At 47.4% G+C, this 25981-nt stretch overlaps 1 protein-coding gene across 6 annotated transcripts in view; it reads right to left on the bottom strand.

The window, feature by feature from the left end:
* SLC4A4 (solute carrier family 4 member 4) overlaps positions 1-25981 on the bottom strand; it is a 185104-nt gene that overhangs the window by 69988 nt on the left and 89135 nt on the right. For 2 of the 6 annotated variants that reach the window (XM_074588733.1, XM_074588734.1), the window contains exons 4-7: positions 16280-16415; positions 10431-10591; positions 7560-7739; positions 1695-1790 (exon numbers count right to left, since the gene is read on the bottom strand). In XM_074588733.1, the coding sequence (XP_074444834.1) occupies positions 1695-1790; positions 7560-7739; positions 10431-10591; positions 16280-16415 (573 nt within the window). The remainder of the gene's footprint in view (positions 1-1694; positions 1791-7559; positions 7740-10430; positions 10592-16279; positions 16416-25981) is intronic. The other 4 variants (XM_074588736.1, XM_074588739.1, XM_074588735.1 and 1 more) reach the window with 2 other exon arrangements.

Raw genomic sequence — 25981 nt, 5'->3', positions numbered from 1 at the left:
CACAAGCTTCACCTTTTACCGGCTTTGCTGACCTAAGGAACTTGAGAGTATCCCAGCCTGCATTTAGAAGTTTTCCCCAAACCCCTGAATTTATCTTGGCTGCCAAACAAAGTCACTAACAGAAAAATGCTGCTAGAAATGCAAGATGCAACACGTGCAACGTTGGCTCAAAAGCCATTTGGCTTTGTGGACGTTGTGGCCCAAATCTGTACAGCCTAAATCCCTTCTGACTCAGGTTCGTAATGGTTGTGCACCTTTGAAGGCCCAAAACCAGGAAGGACGTGTCCAATGCTCATTTTGTAAATGTTCGTATAACAATCCTGCTCATAAGAGCAGCTCTCTGCAGCAGACTCAACCATTGGGAGGTTATGGCGACCCAAGGTAATCCCAGTCTCTGGGGTAAGCCCAGAAACAGCACTTCTGGGGAAGACCTGAAAGAGGGGAAAAAGCCAACCGTGAAAAACTGGGAGTCCTTGGGTGAGCGGCTTCTCTGAATCGAGAGGAACCATGGGGGCAGAAGGACACAAGAAGCCTCCCAGCCTCTCCGAGCCCTGAGCAAACCAGCGGAGTGAGAAGTTCCTCAGCGCACAATGTTCACCCGTAGGCAGTTTGCTAACTAAGAATCATTTCCTGATTCAGGTCTAATTCACATCACTATCTCTCTCTCGCAAAGACGACGCGATCCTCTCCTTGGCCGTGCTGGTGCAGGCAGTCCCAACCCCTCCACGGTATTACCTCATCCTACTAACAGACTCGATAGTCATCTTTCACGGGGAATATCCTGAAATTCAGATTTCTGTAGGTCGCTACGGCCTATAAGGAACGTCTCTGTGCCATCGGTGCACTAAGCGGTGCCTTGCTGGAGGAACAGCTCGCTCCTCCACCACCAGCAAGGCTGCTGGTGACTAATGTTCTACAAAGGATCATCGGAGAGAAGCGGGGCCAGAGAGAAGTCCAGCTCATCACCGAGAGATAAAGCTGGCGGTCTACAAAGGATCATCGGAGAGAAGCGGGGCCAGAGAAAAGTCCAGCTCATCACCGAGAGATAAAGTTGGCGGGGCCGGCTCGCTGTGTGACAAAGGGAGCATATTTTTGTATTTCATTTATATGGAAATTAAAATTTTTAAGCTCTTTGCATTTGTAATGCTGCATTGGTAGCAAAACTCATGAAGCCCTTTGAAGAGCCAGACAGATGGCGGAAATCCCTCTGGTTGGCGTAGGAGGGGACCACCGTCTGAGGGGGAGCGCAGGCTGACCTACCTGTTTCATCCCAGATGAAGAAAAAAAAACAAAGTAAACCATAAAATTGCCTGGGTCAGAAGGGACGTTTCAGATCATCGTGTCCAACCATCAACCTAACGCTGACAAAACCACCACTAACCCACGTCCCTCAGCACCACGTCTGCCCGTCTTTTAAATACCTCCAGGGATGGCGACTCCATCGTTTCCCTGGGCAGCCTGTTCCAATGCTTGACAACCTTTTCAGCGTAGAAATTTTTCCTAATATCCAATCCGAGTGAAACAGAGCAGCGGGAGGCGATAGTGTGGGTAACACGGACAGCCGGAGCAGCAGCCATTCCGCAGGCGTCCCAGTGTTAATGCAGCAGCAAGCGTTAGAGGTGGGAATCCCCCGTTGTCTCCTCTGCTGTCCCCCAGCCCGCCCGCCCTCCCGTCCATCCCCTGCCCACACTTACTGAGCCATCCCACGCTGGGGCTGCGCTGCACTCCCATCTCATCATCCAGGGTGCGGGTGGCCAGGCAGGGCACGGAGCTCTCGAGCGGGCTGCGTGCTTGTGCGGCGCAAGCGGGAGACGGGAGCGGCAGCCAAGAGGAGGAAGAGAGCAAAGTTGAAAAAGTCAAAGGAAAAAAAGGAAAAGAAAAAAAAAAGAAGAAGAAGAAAAAAAAGGCCAGAACGAAATGCTCAAGCAATCGCACAAGCAAGCCAGGTAGGAGACAGGGTGTTTGAACAGTCGCGGCAACACACAAATGAATAGATCGGGGACCAAAGTGGGAAGCCCATTCATTTGGAGCACATCTCCTCCGTAGCTCCACCCTTCCGTGACCAGCTGGCAGGTCTGGAGCCAGCTTCCCAGCCCTGCTGTCTAAAATTCAGGCATTTTAGAAGCAGATTTCAAGCAACCGAGTAAGGCAGGTGAGTGCCAGTGGTGCTGAGCCGTCCCCAGCCGTGGTGCGGACGGGGAGAACGGCAGACACACAGCACTTCTGTAAGAAAATATAAATCAGGTCACTTCCCTGTAGGAGCCAACTTGGAGCATCCTGACCATGTACGTAGCCAGGCACACCAATTCGGGCTTGGAAATGTGTGCCTCATCCTGAAATGCTTCAAAGAAGGCAAACACCTAAATACATGTCGGGGGTGTTTTCAAGCGTCCCTTGAAAACATCTCATTTCTGCCTTAAACTTCTCTCCTCCTGTTATTCACCTGACCCCATCGTTCAACTGAGGGTTGCAATTGGTATGAAAAACAACTGAATAAAACTAAACTCTAAGTTAGCATAGAAACATTAGAGGAGAAAGTTTTCATCTGTTGCTAGCTATCCTTGTCTCAGAGCATCAGCCAACGCGTTGCAGACGGCCTAAGTGCTATTTTAACCCTTTCCAAATGAAAATAAATAACGTTCATTAAGTGTTCGGGCAGCACAGACACCATCCACACGGTGATGGGTAGCATGCCATTATTGATGCGGTTAAATACTCACACATAAAGACATCAGAGTTTTCTACAGCCTCAGGTTTAGTACGGTTCAACCACTTCTCTTCCATGTTTTTCCCAAAGGCTCTCACCGGTGTTAAATTACACAAAAGGCTGGCGGGCAGGGAAGCTTTGAAACAAAAATGTCAAAAATGCATAGGAAATGTCACCGCCCAAGCGCTGGTAAACACTGACGAGCCAGTCCTCGGGCACCGACATGAGGAACGGTGACCACGGTGACCACCGTTCTCATTTTCGAGCGGCAAAGCCCCGCGTTACAACCCAAAGGTGTACCAGCAGGGCACAGGCTGCCGGAGAGTCGCCAGCCACACCTTATTTATGGCAGGGCTTCTACCCGCTGCCAGGAAAGGACACAAAGAACTCTTGGAAAGGCAGTCAACAACACAAGACACACACAAAAGCTGCCCAAAAAACCCTGCAGGAGATCAATTGAAATGTAAAATCCCAATGTCCTCAGTTGAACGCTTCATCCAGCTCAACCTTCCACCAAGAAAAAAAAGGAAAAGGGCGGTGTCTTTCTAAGGGAACGTTGAGTAATTATTTGCTACAGCTTTGTCTGCTCGGCTTTTTGATAATCATCATTTTCCTGCTGAATGGAGAAGGAAAGGAGTGCTTTGATCTATCCTCCTCCATCCGGCGTCACGCAAGAAATTACCACCTTTTGTCCAACTTCTTTCCCAAGAGCAAAAGGATTTCTGAGGAAACATCCTCCCCCACAAGCGTGATGCAAACATCAATCTTTATGACGCAGCGCTGAATAAAAGGCATCCAGCGCACATCTTTGCCGCTCAAAAATGCTGTGTTTCTGCCAATCTGATTGCCTTATCTTCGAATAAGAGCAGTGAAATACAGGATGGGACGGAAGATGCCAGGGCCACCCTGGTGAGGGGCAAGCGGAGACGCTCCGGGAGCAGTCACCGCAGCGGGGACACGGGAGGTTCAATCACCCTTTCTTGGTGTGCTGAATTTCTATATGCATTTCACATAACTGCTCAGGGCTCAGCCATCTCAGAAGAAGGGAATAAGAACGCGGCAATAGCCGCAGACTGCAACGCTTTGTAGAGAAATTCACAATAATATGCAACGGAGTGAAAATACACTCATTTTCACAGGCTAAGTCTTAGCTACTTCTTCTTATTTACTTTTTTTCCTCCTTTATGCATAAAGAATATCTTAGGACACATTATTATTGAACATAATACCAGAAGGGGAGTCTATACAAGCTTATCATGAAGATAAGGCAGGCATAGAAAATTTTAGAGCCCCTAAGACTTAGTCATTTAAGCTCGATGAAAGACGCGAGACACAGGCACCTCAATATCTTTGAGAGCCACGGCCCAGGGGATATTTCCAGATTTCAGATCGAACAAATACCCTCGAAGAAATTTGTCATTATTTAATTTGGGTTTTAAGTCTAACTGCCCAGAAAAAAAAAAAAAAAAAAAAGAAGGAAAATCATGGGCGAATCCATCCATGCGAATGACATTATGCTAAAGTGTTTCCTCAAGAAATGTTTTTAAGAGTAATTTAATACAATTAGGTACCTATCAGAACCACAGGTTCCAAATCAATTGTGATTGCCCAGTAAGGGCCAGTAAGTTGCGTAATATTTTTATACATAACCTGCAGCAGGGCCTGGTGCAGCTTCAGTAGAGATGGTTTCATTAACAACCCTTAACGAACACACAACAGCCGTGTCCATTAAATGAGGAGGGTGCTCTGTCTGTCCATCCCATCGGTGTGTTTTGATGGGTGAACTGGAGAGGAGAAGTGGCCCCTGCTAGAGCGGCAGGAAGGGTCGCTGGAGCAGAAAGCCAAGGCACCGACCTTGTGCGCGGAGGCGAGAAGGAACCGATGAGGGGCTGGTGGCGGCATCAATATTGCATGGAAAGTTTCACCGACGCCGAAATGAAAGGTAGACGCTGAAAGGAAATCCCTATCTGGAAAGAAAACCTTCGGAGCTCTCGGGGCTGATGGCACTTTCATTACTGTGATTAGCCATGGTGAGAGACAGCTGCACTCCTGTTGGCCTCATTAAATTTTTACCTGTCTAAAGGACAAACTCTGCTTTTAGAAGCACATGAGAGGCACCCATTGAGCTCCAGGGAGGGTGGTATAATTCCATCAAAACCACTCTGGAGTTACTTTTTCATTACCGTGTAAATAATAAATAACAGCAACAACTATTCATGAAGTATTTCCCTTTGTATCGCCCTCCTTAAGTCTCAAACCATCGCGGAACATAATGCCTTTTACATTCTCGTAACACATAAACATCCCGGGTGGGGAAACAGAGGCAAAACAACACGACAGGAGCGGCTGATGGTCAGCCAGCGGGCTGAGCAGAGCCAGGGAAGAATTTCTTGAGAAGCAGTCCAATTGAGACAGGACCCTTCAAACGAGAAAAAGAAATGAAGGAAAAACGAAGTCACCCAGGAGCTGAGTAAAGGACACCCTTGGCCATGAAAAATAAGCAGGGGCTGGAACCAAGGACTTCGACTGTGTATCGTTTACCTTCAAACTTCCTAAGTAAGTTTTAATTTAACACCCCGAGGTTTTGATGGCTCCTCAAGGAATGACTTTAACCCCGGAAAGGAAGAATTCGACATTCACCAGCTGCTGAAAAAAGGGGAGGCTGTTACAAGCATATGGTGCAGTAAAAATAGATGCGATACCCAGGTGGAAGGTGGCTGGTGCCTTGTAGACAGAGCATATTTTGACCCCTGGCCACAGTCCAGGATCCTTGCCCTCAAAGCCAACCTGTCCATCTTTTCAAAGGTCCAGAAAGAGTAGTAGCCATGGAGGTGGTAACTGATACCTAGAGACACCACTGCAAATAATACTTAGACGTTTCACCTGCCACAGCCGTGTCCTTTTTTGAACAGAAAGGAGATGCCTCCTGTACAAACAGTGGGGAGGACACAACGGGAAGACCCAGAGCGTGTACTGGAAAGAAAGTAATTTCTTAATCTCAACTGAAAACAAACAGGAGGTACTCGCGGGATGCCTGGTCCTGACATGTCTGAGGCATCCTCCGGGGATCTGAAGTGCCTGCCTGATTTAAGGGCAAAAAAAAAAAGAGAAAATTCATTCTGTTTTACCTCAAACCACGACAGGCATCCACAAATTTGATGCCTGAGGCTCACGGGAAATGAGCAGAGGGGCTTGAGGAGCAACAGTTGAGCTGGAGCTCCTGAACACCACCTCTCTTGGATCCGGCCCTCCACAGGCACTCCTAGCCGTGTGTGTTACCAGTTAGCCTGGTGTCTGCTCGAGGCTGGTGGGGATCTGCAGGCCAAGAGCAAAGCTAGGTGGTCACAGAATCACAGAATGGTTTGGGTTGGAAGGGACCTTAAAGATCATCTAGTTCCACCCCCCTGCCCTGGGCAGGGACACCTCCCACCAGCCCAGGTTGCTCCAAGCCCCATCCGACCCGGCCTTGAACACCTCCAGGGATGGGGCAGCCACAGCTTGATGCCCCAGAGGACCCTTCCCCTCCCGCAGAGTGCTCTGGAGGAGGCTCCCCCACCTTTAGCATTCACCAACCACCTCAACTGGCCACACTGAGCTCCTTCCCCACAACTGGAATTTTCTTTACGGTGCTCTCCAGAGCACAGTCCCTCTCTCTGCTCCGTTGGACTCCTGCAGGGATATTCACCCAAAAGTTGCACGCCCCGGACATTTCCTCCATTCCTGTTACCGTGCCTTCCCATTATTCACTTCATCGCTGCGTTATCAAGGCACTCGTACACGACAAGATGCATCACCCAGAGCAACGAATGCTCTTCACATGCACACACACACCTGCTGCAAAAGCAAAGGATGATAAAAAGTAGGAAATATTAATCAAGTATGATAATAGGTTAGGGAGAAATGTTAGGGTGAGTTTTAGAAGCAGGACACAAAAAGCTAAGAGGCCTTCAATGTAGCAAGAAGAATATAATTTCTTGGCTTGCTTTCATTTCTGGGTATTTTAAAATAGATTTTAGATAAAATAACTGTTCAACAAATTTCCAGACTGTAACGGGAGGCAGCTGACAGAAGTCCAAGATGTGACAATAGGCTTAAAACTCCTCTTTTTTGCTTACCACCAGCAAGATGACTGCAAATCTCAAGGTATGGGTAAGTCCAGAGTGACTGCCAAGGCCTCTATAGCTGTCTGCATCCACACGCGCGCACACACACACATTTACAGACACCACTATAGACACGGCACCATCTACTATGCCATTTCTAGTGAGAAAGAGAGACGTATTCACAACGTACATCACAAAACAATTTTAGAAAGAATAAAGCAAGATGGAAATCAGCTTTACCCACACTGGACAATGATTGTACGGCAATAAAATGCAAGCTAGATGTGACTATCGCGTCATTTTTGATTAGAAGTGCCATCGACACCGTCTGTTAGAGAAATCAAACGCGCACAAAAGCTTCTTCTCTGCCCAAACATGTCAGATGATCAACCTTTTAGGTTCAGGCACGGTTGGAATATTATTCTTTTTAAACCTCTCTTTCCTATCGCTGCTCCTCCATCACCTCCTGCCTGCCAGCTGCGAGAGCATCTCTCTGCCCCCCGCCGTGTCCCCCACACCCTGCCCGTCCTCTCCTCTCCCTCTCAGTCCAGTGAAGATACGGTTAGAGCAATGTGCCACGGCCAAAGCAGCCTGCAGAGCCCAAAACTGACGTGTCGTCAGCACGGCTCTCGCTACGCTAATCGGGGGGTTAGAAAAGCATTGTCAAGGCAACGTAGTTAGTTTTTGGCGGGCAAGTTGGGTGGGTTGCTTTAGAAGGGAAGGCTATAGCCAGTTAGCCTCTGCATTACCATTATCGGGGTTGGAAAACATCCTACTTGCACTGGAGACGGTCTTTCCAATGTCAGCCAGGGAGCGCAGGTTGGACTTCTTGGTCTGGTGCCGGTGCTTCCTGAGCAGCGTGTAGGTGACTTTGTCCTTCAGTTCCGCTTTCAAAAGGCCCGTCTCGATCTGATTGTCAACGATCATTTCTGCGGCACGCAAAGAAACGGGAGAGGACGATTAATCACAAAGCACAAAACTGCCACATCAAGGCAGAGCAGGGGGAGAGAGACGGATCATCTTCACCCTACTTTCTTGAAGGCTTTCCTTCCCATCTCAAAACCACCACCAGATTTCCCCATTTTATTTTTAACGGGAATCTCTTTTAGACATTTATTTGGAAAGGAAACATAAGCATTTCCATCCAGCAAAACCCATCAGCCACCGACGTGTACCTCTTGCACCGAGACTCCCTTCTGTTATTTTCATATGCGCCCCTGAACCTATTTCAAATAAACTGGACCCAAGATAAGATGGTTCTGTGTTTTTGTGAACGAGCTCCAACTATTTTGCAAGTTCCTGTACGCTCCCAAAAATAACACGGTAAAACTTCTATCAGATGCAACGAGGCTTGAGTTCACCTCGCAGGTCCCCAATAAAACCTAATCTAACGATAGCCGAAAGTCCCGGGGATGAGTAACTAATTAAATCACTCACTCTCAGAACTGAAGTAAAATGACGGCAACTACAAAAGGCAGGGCTTGCTCCAATTGTCACGGTACGTATTATGCGGCTTTGCCTTTAAGGGCATCAAAAAGGCTCCCAGCCCACCGCAGAGACTGCTCCCTTTCCATCAATTCTCTCCTTTCTGCTCCCCCATCCCGGCGGAGACAGAAAGAAAAGGGAGCCAAATTTATTAAGAATCTCTCTTGTGCATTAAATCTCACATTAAGTTGTTCCCTCCATTGCTCCAGTTAATGTGCTGTCCCCCAAGGGGAAGTGGCAGCTCTTATTTGTCTACCGGTAACTTTTATTTGTGCTAATAATAAAAGTTATGGGAAAGGGGAGACAGAAGAGGCGTCACATTTACTAACTCAGTGAGTCAGAAAGTCACCCTCTGTGTGCTGCACAAGAATTAACGCCTCTTCCAATCACCGGGGAAAAACGCCTCGTTCTTCCACCCAAACTTAGAAAAGGATGTTTCTATGCATGTAGGTACATTACGCAAAACCTTTGGCAAAGGGCTGATTTTGGTCAAGTGCCGTTTTTCCGCAAGCTTTTGTTGTTTGTATTTTTTGCTAGTGATTTTTGGGATACTTCCTGCAGAACCACATGTCTTTCTTCATCAGGTTTATCCTTCTCCATCTGGCGAGTATCTCTTCCCTTCCACGTTTCTGACAGAACACAAACCAATCAAGAGGGCTCGTTGCGTCTTATTTTCCTGCATGTCACTACTAGACACCAACCGAGTGATCGTGATTCAATAATTCTGGAGAGCAGGTCTGCAGGCGTCTTGGCCATCCCCATCTGTCTGATTAAGGGTCTGGACCAGCAAAAATACCCCACTCAGGACAGTATTACAGCAACAGCAGCCACTTAAACAGTAATTTAATCTCCCAGGAATTAGGTTTAATTTGAGTGGTGAAGATGGATATTGAAGGTGACATCTCGAAGCGACTTCAAAAAGAAATTGAATGTTTGAGAGTTAAAGTTTCAGGCCGCTGACATCAGCTGCTGTCTTTTGAAGCACCTCCAGCTTCAGCATAAAACTTCAGAGGGTTTGGATTGTTTGGTTTTTTTTAAACTTTGCAAAGTTCTGCATTTGGACACACAGACGCAAAAATAAAGGAAGGTAAGTGCCCACATACGCACCTACAAAACTAAACTCAAAACTCTGTAGGTAACACCAGAGGCAGCTTCTGCAGTTCCAAGTTTACAAGCTAATGCAGCACCTGATATTTGATAATACCACGCCAGGACAATTTTAAGCCTGCTTCCTGAGATTATAATTCAAAGCACCGAGTTTTGTGGGGGTTTTATTTCATTCTGCTCTTCTACAGCTCTTCACACAATGGTTTCTAAACCCAGTGTTTTGGTTAAATGTACCTCCACTGGATGGCTCACTTTTAAAGTTTATTTTCATATGTCTTCTCCCACGTCACGGGCAACACGGTATAGCTCTCAGCAGTGTCACTGAGTGTCATCCCAGGCCCCAGCTATTTTGACTGCAGAGAAATGGCCACCCGTTCGGCAGAGCGAAGCATCAGCTGGGTCTGTGGCTGCTCTCCTTTGCTGGAGGAGAACACCCCATCCTAAACAGAGATCTCAACCGAAAGCAGCCTTGGGTCCGACCGCGCCGGCCAAAACCTGCGGTGCCTGTCGGTACCTGTCCTGAGAGAGCTGCCCTTTTACACGTCCCCGTTCTAACAGCAAACATAAATTAAATCAGTGTACACTATTCCTCCCCCCGCCCCCAACACCCAGTGATGTCTTAGGATATAACTTGGATATCTACTTCAGGATGCAAATGAGTCTATATAATGACCAAAAGCAGTTCAAGGTAAGCGTTAATTACGACCTCAGTTGATTCTTTGACTCATCGTCCTGAACTGAGAACAACTCTCGATTTATCTGTTATCCTTCTCCATGCACTTTCTAGTTTTCCACGTTATTCCTTGGAGGATAGGTGTCCCTGCCCATGGCAGCGGGGTTGGAACTAGGTGATCTTAAAGGTCCCTTCCAACTCTACCCATCCTATGATTCTATGATTATTTCTTTATTTTCCTCTTTTATTGAAAAAGCAGCGCTTTCTCATGAGAACCATCAGTGAAACCATCCCCAGGGTTAATATAAATTCGTAGGGAAGAGCTGAGGGATAGAGCCAAGGCGGCTTTACTTACCCACCACCTGCGGGAGAGAAGAGGCCTCCATATCCAGCATTATGGAGCCTTTCTCTATACACGTCCTCAGCTCAAACAAGCTGTGCAGGGACAAGGTGGCCACGTGAGGTTTGCTCCATCGCTCCCCGCCTTGTTCTACCTTCTCCTCAAACTTGATCCACCTAGAAGAGGGCAAAACAACGAGACTGTGTTAAAGCTGGGGGCTCCTCGCAGACACACACTTCTGAAAGAAGCGGGACGGCCGGACCATCGCAGCATTCCGACAAGTTCAAGCACAGGCGTTTTCCCCACGCGTCTCCGAGGCCACGAATCCATGATCAAGTTGCAAAGGCTTAATGAATTGGTATGTGTCAGCTGAGTGGCGATAATGCTCTGCCTGCTCCTAAGCTAGTGCAAATGGGAGGTAAAACATCTTATCTTTGATAGGTTTCTCCAAGACTTAAACTAACACCCTTCGGTTGATGTTTGCTCCGGGCCAGGAGGACACCTGGTCATTCCCCACCCCGGTTTGCACACCCAGTCCTTAACCCAAACCTCTTATCTCAAGTGAGAAGGGCTCAGCACCCACAGCTCCACAAGAAGAAAGAGGGGAAAAATAATCGTCATCATCATCATCACCAATATTTCTGGAAATAAGGTGATTTATATTCGAGTATTCAAATCCAGACGAGAAAATCTGAAAACTTGCACCAAATAATACTGCCCTGTAGCCACAGGGGCAAAGAGGGGAGGAGAGGAGCACCTCCCACCCAGATCTGGAGATGTTCTCAGCAGAAGAAACGCGCCACCAAAGGAAAAGACACAAAATTAAGGGGCTCGTCCTTTCCCTCCGCTCTCTTGCTGTTGTTTAATGATTTAACAAAGTGGGTTTGAAAAAAAAAGCAAAAACCAAACAAACCAGAAAGCTCATCGCTAGTTGAAGATTAGAGCAAAGGTTGAACCCTGTTCTGTGCAAAATACTCTTTACGCCCCTACACCCCAGCGGGTTTGCCCCCCCTCACCCCCCTGCCCGACCGTGCCCTTGGCTGCAGCCAGCCAGCCGTGGCTTCGGAATGGGCTCGCAGGGCAGGGAAAGGGCCGGCGATTTAAATATCACCTAATTGCAAAGCAGAAGGGCTTTTGTAATCCTGCCCTGAGATACTGGTTTAATACATGCGGAAAATGAAAATTCCGCTGACATAAGGGGATTAATAAGACAAAAAAAGACATGCATAAAGGTAAGGAAGCTCATAAACTGGTTGAAAAGAGTATCATTAACACCAAGTGAAATTATATTTAATCCCGAAAAATGTATTACTTGAGGATTAATCAATTATGCTTTTCAATTGCAATAATCTCTTTTTGAGACTTTTTTTTTTTTTTTTTTTTGAAGCTGCTTTTTAACTCAAGCTAAAAGATTGAATTTCATCTCAAACGAATAGGGTTCTGTTTAGTTCACAAAACCTACGTATTTCCTCGGACACCGAAGGCACTTGGTGGCAAATCCGTGTGCTTCCAAGGCTGCACGTTATGTGCGAGTGAGTCACGGTTTCCCCTGCAACAGCCCAAAGGCTCCGAACAACAAAGTGTTTGTCTTTGGAGTGAAAGCGTCTTATTCACGACTATCAATATTTGCTTTCTGTTTACTTTTCTCACTACAACCCCCCCCCTCCAAACACATTAATTAAACAAATATTAACTCACAAGCCCGGCTGAGCTATCACCTGCTGTATCACCGCAGTCCCTCCAATGACTCTTTTCCTTGGGCACAATCCCGTCCCCATTCCAGCGGGGATCCAGGGACGGCCAGGTGCCTTCAAATACCCTGGAGCACCTTCAGACACTTGGTTCCACGTCCCCTCTGAAGCCCTACATCCCCCTATGCAAACCCATGAGAGCATTTAGTTAAGTGGCTTTCCATACCTTTAACAAATGCCTTGTCCTTTGTGTGGGTGGTTTTTTTTGTTTTGTTTTTTTGTTTGTTTGTTTGTTTTAAATCTGCTTTTGCAGAACAGCTTGCTCACAACCAGAAAGTGGCACAGGCAGCTGCTGAGCACAGGCAAAACGTGCCGGACTTTGAGGGTGGAGGAGAGCGGAGAGGGCAAAAGAGACAGCCGCGGGGTTAACGCTTCCTAGGGCGTGAATATGGAATTGTTCGGCTCCCAACAGAGCTCCCCGAGTGCCCAAAGCCACGCTGCCTGCAGCCCAGCAGCACCGTCCTGTTCGAGGGCAAAAGATTATCTCTGCTGTTATTCGAGAAAACAAACAATCAAATCACCTTCCTCGTCTCTACCCCGCTCTGTTCTTGACATCTATATGTTCTTCCTGTCTGCCAGCTGAACTTCACTCGCAATAAATATTCCCGTGACCAGGTTAGAGCGGCAGGAAGGTATGACACACACCACCCACGTTCTGTCATGCCTCTGGAGCCCTGGAAACAACGCTGAGGGCTCCAGCAAGGTTCTCCTGGCACCGGGGACTTTGGAATTCAGGTACCTATCAGCAGCCTTCCAAACGGCTGAGACTTGCGAGAAACATCACAGAATCACAGACTGGTTTGGGTGGGAAGGGATCTTAAAGACCATGCAGTCCCAACCCCACCTCCCACCGGCCCGGGTTGCTCCAAGCCCCGTCCAACCTGGCCTTGAACCCCTCCAGGGATGGGGCAGCCACAGCTTCTCTGGGCAACCTGGGCCAGGGGCTCACCACCCTCACAGACAAGAATTTCTTCCTGAGTTCTCATCTAAATCTCCCCTCTTTCAGCTTAAAACTGTTCCCCCTCATCCCATGGCTCTGCTCCCTCATAGAGTCCCTCTCTGTCTCTGCCACCAGCACACATGGTCGCCTCCCGAATAACAGCCTGCGCTTCGAACGGGTGGCTGGGAGCCGACGGTATGGTCGGTGGATACATACTGTGAAGACAATTAGTATCTCTGCTAACCAAGATGCAGGAGCCATCTATTTTTTAATTTTTAAAGCTTCAAAAAGGATCGCATAAAAGGTGCCTTAATATTATAATGTGTAAAAGGGTGAAAGATATAAAGGTACCGCCTGACAGAGCTTATATAGTAAAAAAAGACCATAACAGATGACTTAAAAGACCGATCCACCATCCCACGGTCCTATTGCTCCTTTTCTCTACAATCTTACGATCTTTCTACCACCTCCCTGCCACATAGAACGACAATCCCCCCCCTGTGGTGGGCACATCTTGGTCCCCAAAGGTACTGCACTGAGCCTCACCATAGACTGGTGGCCTCCAGCTGCTTCAGGCCTTTTCCTAGTTTGCTCTGTATCCTGGAACCACCGCCGTAATGCAACCAGTCGCATGGTAGTGCAAGAACTTGTCCATCCACACCAGGTAAATCCATTACAAGCGCCAACAAAACCATCAAGGAGCACCCAGTGACCCAAATCTTCAGGTTACCTTTTAACAGCAATGAACCTTCCCTTTTACTGCTCTATTTCTAAAGCATTTAGAGGGCTTTGCTGTGAAAGCCTCGGTACGCTAAGGACGTTTTTCCAAGCTGGCCCTTTACGGTGAAGCATGGCCCAACACCGTGATGTGCTAACAGGCAATGGGACCGCACCAAGGGATACGACATCCTCAAACCCTGGTCACGGGCTGCTCTTACCTACTGTTGGAAATGCCACCACGTGCAGGGGGACAACCACAGCCCGTTTATAGCTGGCACAGAGACAGCTGAACTCACAGGAATCGAGGTCCAGGATGGGCAACTAAATCTCCCTGTCTTTCAATCAGTAGCTTTAAGGTTCCTGCTAGAAATTTTCCGTGATGTGTACCAGGTATTCTTCTATTGCCTAAAACAGCTTTGGAAGGGATGGTATGATTTGCTAAACCCCTTTTAATACAAACCCTCTTTCCCGATAGCTTCGAAGCTCTTTCAAGCCCCAGACGGAAGGGCTGCAGACGCTGGCCACCTCTGGTTGGTATGTCCCCCAGCCGCTCGGAAGCTTCCAGCGGGTTTTGTTGGGTGAGATTAAGTCATTTCAGGAAGACACTGAACCATCCTGAACAACCATACGCTACGCAAGATCACTATAGACAAAATAGCACGCAAGTCAAGAGGTTAGGCCAAGGTTGGGAACGAAGGTTGGGAAGCTTTTTGCTTAAAGCACCCGATGTATACACGGACCTTAAAAGAGTGAGAATTATATATATAGCTCCATCTAGGACTTTCACCAAAGACGTGTGAAAACCCATAAAAGCAGAAACTGTTTGCCAGAGAAGAAAACCTGCCTTTTTTTCCCTACAGCCACCTGACGGCAGGACGAGCACGGGCATATCCCTCCGTAAGGTCCTTCGCATGGGCTCCCAAAAAACCTCCCCCAAGAAGACCAGAAGACGCCACGCAGGACACAGGGGCATCTTCCTTCTGATGGCTGACATTTGTGGACTTCAGGAAAACAGAGCTGCCCAATATTTCTACCATAAAGGAGAGACCGAGAGACTGCTTGATAAGATCCGAATCGTGAAAAAGCTTTACAAACCGTCGTTAAAAGCCCTTCCCAAAGACCCAGGGACGCACGATTTGCTGTAAAAAGCAGAGGTGGGCAGTGCAGGTGACAAAACGCAAGCACTGAGCTAATGATAAGAGGGAAGAAAAGCAATAAAGGGAGAAAAGGATGATCAACAAGTAAGAAGTTAAAGAGCAAAAGGTGAAAAGTCTTTAAAACAGGCTCTCCAAGAGACCGAGAAGTAAAAATAGGGAAAGATAAGGGGGTAAAGGGGTAGGCGGTGGAGCGGTTCATTAAATCGCAGGTAAAGAAGATTAAGGTAACCAAACAACTACGAGCACAGTAGGTGCCCTTAAGAGTGGAAGGTGGGGAAAGGGCTTAGCCCGGCCACAATAAAGGAAACCGAAAACCCCCAGGTGAAGCGAGGGATTGGGAAGGGGGAAGGCAGAGCCCCCGCCTGCCCTCCGGCTGGGCGAGCACCTCTTTCTAGTGGGACAATTCCAGGCCTTCACAGCAACCAGACTGCAATTAGGGGGTTTGCCTTTTAAGGCAAACCCAAGAAAAATATTTTTACTGCATTAAAAAAATAGAAAATCAAAACTTCATAAGGCTAGAGGCTAAACTAGATCTTTAGATCACGAATCCAATCTGATGGCTCTTTCGGTGGTGTTCAGAAATAAACTGTGTGCAACTTGTGTCAACCAGATCAAAAAAACATGCCATTTTTTTGGCACGGTTTTTTGACCATGGTTTTGGCACGGTTTTTTTGACCAAACCAAGAGCAGCATCAAAGAAAGAGGCAGAGAACCTAACCAAGAAGCTCAAAGCAGGCAACTCCATCCAGCATTTAACACAAACCTTGAATAATTTCCTCTTAAGAAAAAAACCTTTAGGGGTTTTTTGCCTATTTAAATGGAAATGAATTTCATCAGTAACTCACTAGGAGAGGGACACAGTCAAAATTTCCCATCTTGTGGTGTGTGGTGGGGTCAGGCTCAAATCTACTTCGGGGCAACAGAACTGAAATAGTTTTGAGACACGTGCAGAGCTTTATTCGGGCACTGACTTCTGGCAACTCTGGCCAAGATGATGTTCTTCGCAAAGCACTAAGAAGCCCATACGTCTGCTGGCTCTCCATAGGCAAACCGTTCAAATAAATCTGGTGCTCTATATTTTTTTCTAGCTTTTGTTTTAAAGGAATATTTAAACAAATCCCCAAATTCTCTCCTTTATCAAAGGAAAGTAACTTGAACTTCACAGGCTCCTCACTGTGGATTCCCCAAGCGATGCTATAGCACGTATATTACCCCAACTTAACGTTAAGAAGGAATTTCCCATGGGGGGTCTGGACAGCTGCCCTTCCCTTTCGGGGTAAGGGAAAACCAACCCACCTTGCAGTCTCCTTCCATTCCATCTCTTGTCCGTCGACGGCCAGAAGTTCATCCAGCTCGGTGAAGAGCTGCGGGGGCGCCGGGCTGTCATCTTCCTCTCCGAGGATGAAGCGGATGCGTTCGGCAGCGGGGGAGACTGCAGAGGTGAAAATACTGCGGTTAACGGCCTGAGAGATGACCAGGGACGTGCGGCTCCTCTCCTTCCCCTGCTCCCCAAAGCCATTCAGCTGTTTCTCCAGGCTGTCCTGTCCATTTGACATCCTAGTCGCTGCGGACGGAGGGGTGTGAGCGAGGGTACGTCTATCTCCCTCTCTCCCTTTCCTTGCCTCTCACTTCACTCCTTAAAAGTTCAAGCTGGGAGTAAAGTTCAGGAAAACTTGCTTCTTCCTACAGTCCTTAACTCTGTTACAGCAATTTGCAGCCCTTGTAAAAAAAGCGCTATCAAGCTCAAAACCAATATGCTCTATGGTGCGTGCCCAAGGACCTTTCGCACTCTGATCAGCTGAGATCCTTCGCCCCCTTTTTTATATGACGTAAAACCAGTTTCAGCCGAACTCTTTTGGGGCTTGCTGTGACAGCAGCATCCCAGAGCTGGTTTTCCCCTCCCTGCCGACAAGGTTGGGGCTACCATTGGCCTGCAAGGCAGGCTGTAACCTCCCCAGAGCCACGCAGGAATATTTAAGAGAAGGGTTGTCTCATCTATACGTGAAGAATGCGACCCAACGCATTTAGTCAGGCACCAATGCACGGGAAAAAAACAACTGCTCCCATTGGGGAAAGACTGCCCATTTAGGCAAAAGAAACTATGTTCGACACACGCTCTATTGATAGCACAAGCGAAGTTCGTTTGCATTAGTAGCTCAAGAAAAATTAGCAGAAACCCCTTCCTGGTTAAGAAACCCGCGTGATTCAAAATTAAAAACCAAGAATATCACTGTCTGCATCCCAAGACCGAAGGGCATCTCCCAAAGGCAACCGGAGCTCGTGCCACAGGAGCTGCTGTGCTGGAGGACTTCTTGGGGTCTACAGCTTTTTTCTGATCATATCACCTTAAAACCAAGGTGTGACCATGTGAAATTTTAAGACAGACACCCCTTCTGCTGAATGTTTATCAGCATTAGAGAGCAGACTCTGAACTTTGAACGCTTCTGCTAAAAACTCCTTTCTTTTCAAAAGATCAGCTGTCTGTCTGTTGCAAAATAATTAATTACACCAGGTGTCCAATCACCATTGATTTTTCCAGGGTAAACAAAGTCTCAATTTGCAATGTGAAAAAAGGAACCAGTAAGAAACATGCCCTTTCCTCCTCTTTTTGTTTTGTTTTTTTTTTTTTTTTAAAAAAGAAACTTTCTTCTTTAATTACTCAGCAAAGGTTGATGCAAATTCATTTCTTCATCCGTTAGGGTGATGATACTTTCATAATATAAACCAGATTTTTGTTGAAAGTATATCTGCAGTCATAAATGCTCTTGCCATTCCCTGGGCACCCACGTACATCGCCCTGCACTGGCTCTGCGACTCAGGTAGGAGGGATAACAACATACCATAGAATCACAGAATGGTTCGTGTTGGAAGGGATCTTAAAGCCCATCCAGTCCCGTCCCCCTGCCCCGGGCAGGGACACCTCCCACCAGACCAGGTTGCTCCAAGCCCTGTCCGACCTGGCCTTGAATGGAGCCACGCATCTGGAAACCCCTGCAGCACTCAGCTCAGGACGTTATCAAAGTTTGGGTTGTTGGGCACCCTAGCACCTACCAGTCTTTTGGCTTTAAACGTTTATAGAGGAGCCACGTGTCCCTTCTTCAACACCCCAACCCAGCCCCAGAGAGGGCAACCTCTGAACAGGTCTTCAGAGTACTGCCTGTCCTGCTAAGGGGGCTGGAAAGTGATTTCTTCCTCTCACTTAAACGGGAGCAGGGACATTTGCGTATCTCCAACCATTTTCACCTCCCTGAGATGTGGTCTCTACTGCTCTTCTCTGGAGCTCTGTGTAGCACAGCCCTTGCCAATCCCCAACACAAATGATGAACTGCCTGTCACCATCCTGTCCCAAGCTCATCATTTCAAGGTTTCATAATCACCATTACCTTAGCCATGGCTGTCTCAAAACACGTCCTACCACAGCTTTCCAGCACCGACCAACTGGTCTGTGCCTCTGCCATCGCACCACCTAAGCCACACGTTGCCCATCGTTCAGTTACATTCCCAGAGTGGCCACACAAAGGCTTTCCCATCAGTCCTTCCTTTGAGAACATCCACCACTTCCCACAAAAACAAAAGCTTTCCTCCTATATGCTCCTAACAGGAGAGAAAAATATCGCTGAGCTGAATTTCCAGACATTTACTTACAGAAAAGTACACATTAACCCTCTTGGTAATTAGCACTTTTATAAAACCACTAGTTCTGGTTTTATCAGAACTTATCTTTTTTCTCAGATATATTTCTCAGAATCTGTGAGGTGCATAATGAGTATTCGATTCTTGGGCTTGGATGTAACAGATGCGCTTTGCAGAACGCCTCCAAAATCTATCTGCAAACACGTAAGCTTACACGTGAAAATCGTCCTTGCCATTACAAAAGCCATTTGGACTAAAAAATCTGCATCTAAAAAGACATTTAAAACCAACATTAGTATAAATAATTGAGATTATCCTATTCTAAAAACGCAATTAGGCGTAACGCTCGAGCTCATCTTTATAGAGCCAGCCCCAATCAACCACAGCGGTGGAAAAGAGCCTGGGGAAGTTAAACGGGGCGACCACAGCTCCTGGTGGAATGGTGTCTGGACTCGGCTGTCACCCTCCAGATGAAGAGCAAGACCTGCTGGCAGAGCACCCCTAACACGCGCATTCCATCATCTTCCCCCTCAACCCCTGCACCGATGGCTCTCAATATACTTTTATATTCGGAACAGAATTTAAATATCGCAATAAAATAAATTTACATCCTATCGCTTCAAAAAGCAAGGGGCTGGTGCATGGAAGAGCCTGTAAGAGAAGTGAGTGCGGAGCTTCTAGAGCTGCTGAAGACAGCGTTGGCAGCCAACGGGAAAATTCTCTCTTTTCACTCATTTTGAAGTGATTTTATTACATGGAGGTGTTACCCTGATCCCATAACACCATAATTCCACAAATATCCACAATGTTTTGCTCACTGAACTGCATCACAAGAGGAATTAGAGAAATACTCCCACCAAACCTGGACGTGCATCATACTACGTCACCCCTTCTTTCTTTTCTTCTTTCTTTTGTTTTTGCTAATTTCCTATTAGCTGCGTTTAGCGCAGATGATAAGGTTCTAAATCCAATTAAGGAATTTGCTGGGTCACAGGTCTCCTATGGCTTGCTTTACCACATGTTCTTTATTGCGATTTTGTAGGTTAATGGGCCATTTATGGGTTGTTTATGTGCTCTCTTTAGCAAGGAGAACATATTTTCACCCTAATCTCCGGAGCGAACACTGTGTGCTCAGCGCGGGGCCGACAGCTGAGTGTCGGGCTTAAGAGTTGGAGAGCAATTAACCCCGGGGGGAGGGGGGTGAACTCTGCAGACCTCCCCCTGCCCGACCTTTGAGCACCAACCCCGCCAGCCTCCCCCAGCCTTGACCATCACCTTCGCTTCGACCTACTCCGGCCAGTTTAGGAGCTGCTGGAACCAGCACCACCAACGACAGGACCAGCCACCGCTCAGTCTTTTTCGTTTTATTTCCCTTGCCATCTCATTCAAGAAACAACCTGATGATCCACAGACACGTGTAGCGGAGAAAAAGCTAATCCACAGATTTAGACGGCAAGGATTATATTTTTCCCCCAAACGGGAGAGGAATTAAGGTATTAACTGGTAAAATGCTCCAATGCAACGTTTAAACAGAGGTATTGCCATCCGTAAGTGACAACCTCCCCCTTTCGCCGCTCCTCTTCAGTCACAAGCGGTCCATGAGGCGGCTTATAAAATCCATCACTCGCAGAAGAGAACGAACACATCAGCAGTTTCTCCCAGTTCAGTTCAGGCCAATTACGAGCACAATTTATACCCTCGGGTTCCCAAAGGCAAAATCAATCTCCATCAACAGAGAGAACTCTCAGGGAGCTCAGAAATAGAGAGAGACACATTTCCAGCACGACAACCTCAAATCAGCTCCAGCTGAGCTTCCCAGCCCAACATCAGTGCCTGTCTGCCCGGCGTGACGGAAGAGCCGGCGCCGTGCCTGCGGGGCTCCCTGCCACCCATGGAAATGCCGGGGGGCTTTATCAGATCGACGAGTATCCTGAAGTCACCTCCCACTTCAGTACCAAGTTGCAAGTGCCTCGCTTGTCAAGGCTGGAAGACGGGCATCGCCTGGTTCTCCAGGTGGCCCATGGAGCCTTGTGGAAGATGGTCACAGCCTGGTTCTCCAGGTGGCCCATGCTGCCTTGGGATGGGGGGACTCGTTTGTGTTGATGTGCAAGTAAAACAGCCTCTTCTCCACTCAACCAACATGGTTTTCCTCTGTTTTTTCAGCTTGCTCTTACCAGTGACACTTCCAAATACCTTTAGGACTTGCACCTCCATCAACTGCTTCCTCCTTTCAAGGCCAAAGAGATCATCTGGTTGCCCAGAGAAGCTGTGGCTGCTCCATCCCTGGAGGGGTTCAAAGCCAGGTTGGACAGGGCTTGGAGCAGCCTGGTCTGGTGGGAGGTGTCCCTGCCCAGGGCAGGGGGGTGGGAGTGGACGATCCTTAAGGTCCCTTCCAACCTAAGCCATTTTATGATTCTATGATCTAACAAGAAGTTCTCCGTCAACTCTGAAGTACATCAGTAGCTACAAAAATCCCCAAGAGACCAGGCGCAAATCCTTCCTCAAAGCCTGTGGTAACATTATCAAGCAAAGCTATTTGTCAAGTGTGCTTTCCAAATACGCTTATTAAAACAGGACATGATTATACTCCCATTAATTTCTGGGGTTGCCCTCGCTCAGCTAAAACTTGGTTCCAGTCAATCTGAAGTCAGCGTGAGCCAGTTAAGCAAAACACCTGGGCAGACACTTTTATCAGATTTAAAGTCATCTTCCTTCTCGTTTAGCTGACTTCACTTCCAAAATCAATCCCATCACCCAAAACAATTTTAATTGGGCGTTAATGTCAATACAAGACCTTACACAGTTTAATCATTTCCCTTATGATTTATACCTTTGATCAACCGCCATTCACTTTCCCGACTGTTCTTGCATAGACAAGCCCCAAAGTTGGAGTGTTTTTAGGTGCAATTCGAGGCACTATCGGGGGGGAAGTTTCCACTACGGATAACTGATGAGAAAACCCCGCGCTCCAGTCAGCGTTACCAATGAGAGCAGCAAACCAGGCAGTTTTACTGGTTTAATCCCTCTGACGGCAACAATCCCTTCTCTATCTTGGCTTCGCACCTTGCAGATCACAGAGTGAAACACAAGCTCTGCAGACACAGACGGTGCAAAACTGCTCCTAAAAACAGAAGACTGGGCGGGGCGGGGGGGGGAAATCGCAACTCACTTTAATTTTGATTCTCCCTTCATACAAGTTCCAGCTGCGGGGCAGACTGTGGACACTTACTATCTCCCCTTGATCCCCTTTCACAACAGGGATGTCATCAGAAGCAGCAGTAACCTGGACCAGTGCTGATTACACATCGCCGATAAGACCGGAATTGACGCTATCTTGGTTTCGCAGTGAGATTCTTGCTCTGCAAGAATTGATTAGTATAGGCAAGAGCTAGTTCAGGTACTCGGTTTGGCATAAATCACAGAGGAAAGCTTGTGAATCAAGGCCAAGGTAAGATCTGACGGAGAGAACGCGAGGTGAGACTTAAGAGCACTATCTAAGCACAAGCAGGGAAGGCTTTTATGGCCCACGGTTTTATCAGCTTCCTTGAAAGACTACCCCAAACTGAGTCACACCTAAAACCAGGAGTCACTAAAAATCATCATCTTGGACATGGTCATGTACGGCATCCGACACACCGAGCCAGGGCCGTGGGGAAAGGCAAAGGACGGCATCTCGGTTTACCAGCAATACTGCTCAGCAATTCCAGAGCACCGCTCCCATCACAGCACGGCGCATGGACCCAAAATATTCTTGCACCTTTACGGGTAAGGAATGTTATTCTCATTACGGAAGAGTGAAATTAGGTAATCCCAATTTCTGCACAACAGCCCAGGTGAGAACGGATTTCCTGATTCCCCAAATGCTCTATCAAGCGAAAGCATCCTTGAGCGCCACTGAAGAAGTCAACTGCACGAATATTTGCGGGTGACATCTGCTTCACAGAAACGCTTGCGCCTCAAAATGTTGCTCAGGGTCTCCCAGAACCCGCCTCTGGATGACCAACTCCCCAGCGAATCGCTCCAAACGAGCGTGAGAATTTCTTTTTTTTTTTATTTTGTTTCTCTTCTTCTAAAGAGGAACGACGACTTTTTGACCCCGCTCTCGGTGCTGGCTGCTGGTAAGGCAGATTAGACTTGTCCATGGGTGGAACTTGGCAGCCTGGAGGGAACACTCACCACGCTACCCACATCCCACCCCTCTCGCGGCTACGGGGTGCAAAAGCGGAGAACGCTATTCAAGCCGCTTGATCCATCCTGAAGCCAACATCCCCCATCCCTCGATCGTGACCCTTTCCAGCACATAATGAACAGCACTGACTGCCTCTTGAACAATCCGTTTTTTTGCTATACTATTGTACTGCATGGTTGTACACGTCCTACCGTAAGCTCCTCTGCAGCATGTGGCATATATTAAGTCTTTGATCTGCAAAAAATCTTCAGTATTAGACAAATGCTTACTAATAACATATTCCCTCAAGCGCCAGAAGAACGGCAGCTTTTACGCAACGATTTGCTGAGCATTCTCAGCTCCCTTTGTCTCCAGTGCCGTCGAGATCATGTACAAAAAGTTTTGTCTACGGATATTTTACTGAAAAATTCCTCGGAGATACAGGGACAGAAAAAAAAGACCCTTCTTCCAAGCATGTCTCAAATCAACTCCTCTATAGCAGAGTGCTCGCGTGCACAAGGTGCGCCACGTGGACAAAGGGTTTGGCAACCTTTTAAACACAACCGGCACCATCTAACGAAAAAGTCGCTCAGCCTTAACGTAAAAGGCACTGCCTATAAAAGAAGAACGACTGCTAATTCCAACCACACAGTTATGACGGAGAGACCATTGCGTGCTATACCTCAAGTCTAATTATGAACTTTTCCCAACGTTGTTCCACTTGAGACTCTCCATTACTGTCTTCAATAATTGTCTGGTTTTTTCCGCTGCAGACAGTAACAATAATATCTCTGTAACACCTCAGGAGCCAGGGCAGCTGCAGATTCCCAACGAAATGCATTATTGATAGCCTCCCACAGATACGCGATTAGCAAGTTGAGCCAGACTGAATATTTAATATATGAACAACGCGCGGCTCTGCCTGCTCAAATCAATGCCAGGCTCCGCCGATTTCACGGGCGCGGAATCGGGTGTACGTGGACCACGCAATTCTCCGTGGGTACGCTGGCGCTAGATGTTAATCAGCAGTGACTAGCTTCCAAACTGCTAGAAAAACCAGGAAATTTCTCTTTCTCTATCACTTTTTTTTTAATTTTCTAGATCCACTGAGTGCCGTTTTTAATTACATCAAAGGCACCGATGTCACTGACACTTGTTTTTACTAAACAAATAGCCTGTGCTTCTTTACCACAGCCTGTATCCTATAGCAAACTATACTGTTTATAAGCCCTGGCATGATATAAACTACATAACAAGAAATTCATTAAAGAATATGGATAAGAACGGTATTTTTTGACTAGTCCTGGAGGTCAGCCATCTCACCTCAAGTTGCATGAAAGTGCTAGAGCAGCACATTTTTAAGGAGCTATTACCGAGCAGTTGCCAAAAAAAAAAAAAAAAAAAAAAAAAAAGACTTTAATACAAAAAACGCAGCATCTAGAGAAAGCCTGGCTTTTTCCTGAGCTTTGTAACGTTTCCCACTGTCGGACAGATAAGGGATGCTGCCTGGCATCACACCTCCCTTGGACCTGAATAACAGTCGAGTCTCCAGTTAAACCATTTAGCGGCACGGTCACTGCTTTTTATAACGAAGTTCAAAAATTGCTCCCTAATTCTCAGCGTTTTTCTTTTCCTTTGGCTTTTCCCTGTTTTCCTTTGTAAAGCGGTATGGCTTTCGCAGCCTCTTGCGGAGACGGGCGCTGTTTGCCTCTCTGGAATCCCGCTGGGGTCTTGTTCTAGCATCTTCAACATCTTAATCACATTAGTGATCGTGCACATCTCCCCCCCGCCCCCACCATCTTTCCACGGGCATCAACAGCCCACCGCGGGCACAAAGCAACTGCTCAACGTACGCTACCACAAGGGAAAATTCCTGTGCCTCTGGTGAGCAAAAAAAAGATCCCATTTTCTTTTCCAGCCCTGTAAGGCGGCTCCCTCAAAGACAATTTTAAAGCTGTTTTGATGTGATGCAGTCCCTGAATAAGTAGCCCGATTTCCTTGCATCGGCTACAAGCCCTCCTACACACTATTAATGCAGTTTGCCAGCAATCGTTTACCTGTGCCCCCTTTTTTTAGGTGACGGTGAGAGTACAGTGAGATTTTTAAGGACACAGCTATAACAACTCTGGGCTCTTTTTCTGAATTTAAACTTCCGTGTAGCGACAAGAAGAAACTTTCCCTTCCCTCTCTGCGCTTTAAAACCAGCCCTCCGGCTGCAATAGCCAATTTTCTGCCTATTAAGCGCTTCTCCCAAGCAGGGGTTCATCATTGTCTATTTGTCCCCTTCAATCAATCTCTCCGTCAGCTCCGACCATCTCAGCCCCTTCTAGAAGTCTTCTTCCGCGAGGGCTCGACAGAAGGGACCGACCCGCAGAGGAAGGAAGCCGAGGGCAAGCGTGTGAGGATTTTTATTTTATATTCCTGCAGCTCCAGTGTGTGCCGAGCCCTTTGTCCCGTGTGCTTTTCAGCCAGTGTCTCCGGCTGAAACGGAGCCCATCTCTGTTGCCAGGCAGGATTTCAAGGAGTACTGAATGTCTCTGGCATCCAACGCTTTTTGCTTTCAACTCTTTTCATTCTGCCCCCTCTGTTTTAAATGTTGCCAAATACCTTGTCCACTGCAGGCACGGAGAGAAACGCGCATTATTATTATTATTATTATTATTATTATTATTATTATTATTATTATTATTATTATTATTATTATTATTATTATTATTCCTTACAGTCATTGCAGGAGACCAACTGGTGTACGAGAGCAAAATACATGCACCGAGAGGGTTCTGCAGGTTGTTATTTCTTCGTGAACGCCTGCCCCCGCTTCAAACGGAGAGGGACTCGAAAGCTGGAGAGATGGGAGACTTTTTACAAGGGCACATAGTGATAGGACGAGGGGTAATGGCTTCACACTGGAAGAGGGGAGGCTTAGATGAGATCTCAGAAAGAAATTCTTTGCTGTGAGGGTGGTGGGACACTGGCCCCGGTTGCCCAGAGAAGCTGTGGCTGCCCCATCCCTGGAGGTATTCAAGGCCAGGTTGGACGGGGCTTGGAGCAACCTGGGCTGGTGGTTGGTGTCCTACCTTCACAGAATGGTTGGGGTTGGAAGGGACCTTAAAGATCATACAGTCCCACTCACCTGCCCTGGGCAGGGACACCTCATCCCATGGCTCCCCTCCCTTGCTCCAGAGTCCCTCCTCAGC

This window comes from Larus michahellis, chromosome 5 (assembly GCF_964199755.1).
Source record: "Larus michahellis chromosome 5, bLarMic1.1, whole genome shotgun sequence".
NCBI classification, from domain to species: Eukaryota; Metazoa; Chordata; class Aves; order Charadriiformes; family Laridae; genus Larus; species Larus michahellis.
Note: the sequence above shows the minus strand (reverse complement) of the source record. Positions and strands in the feature narration are given on the sequence as shown.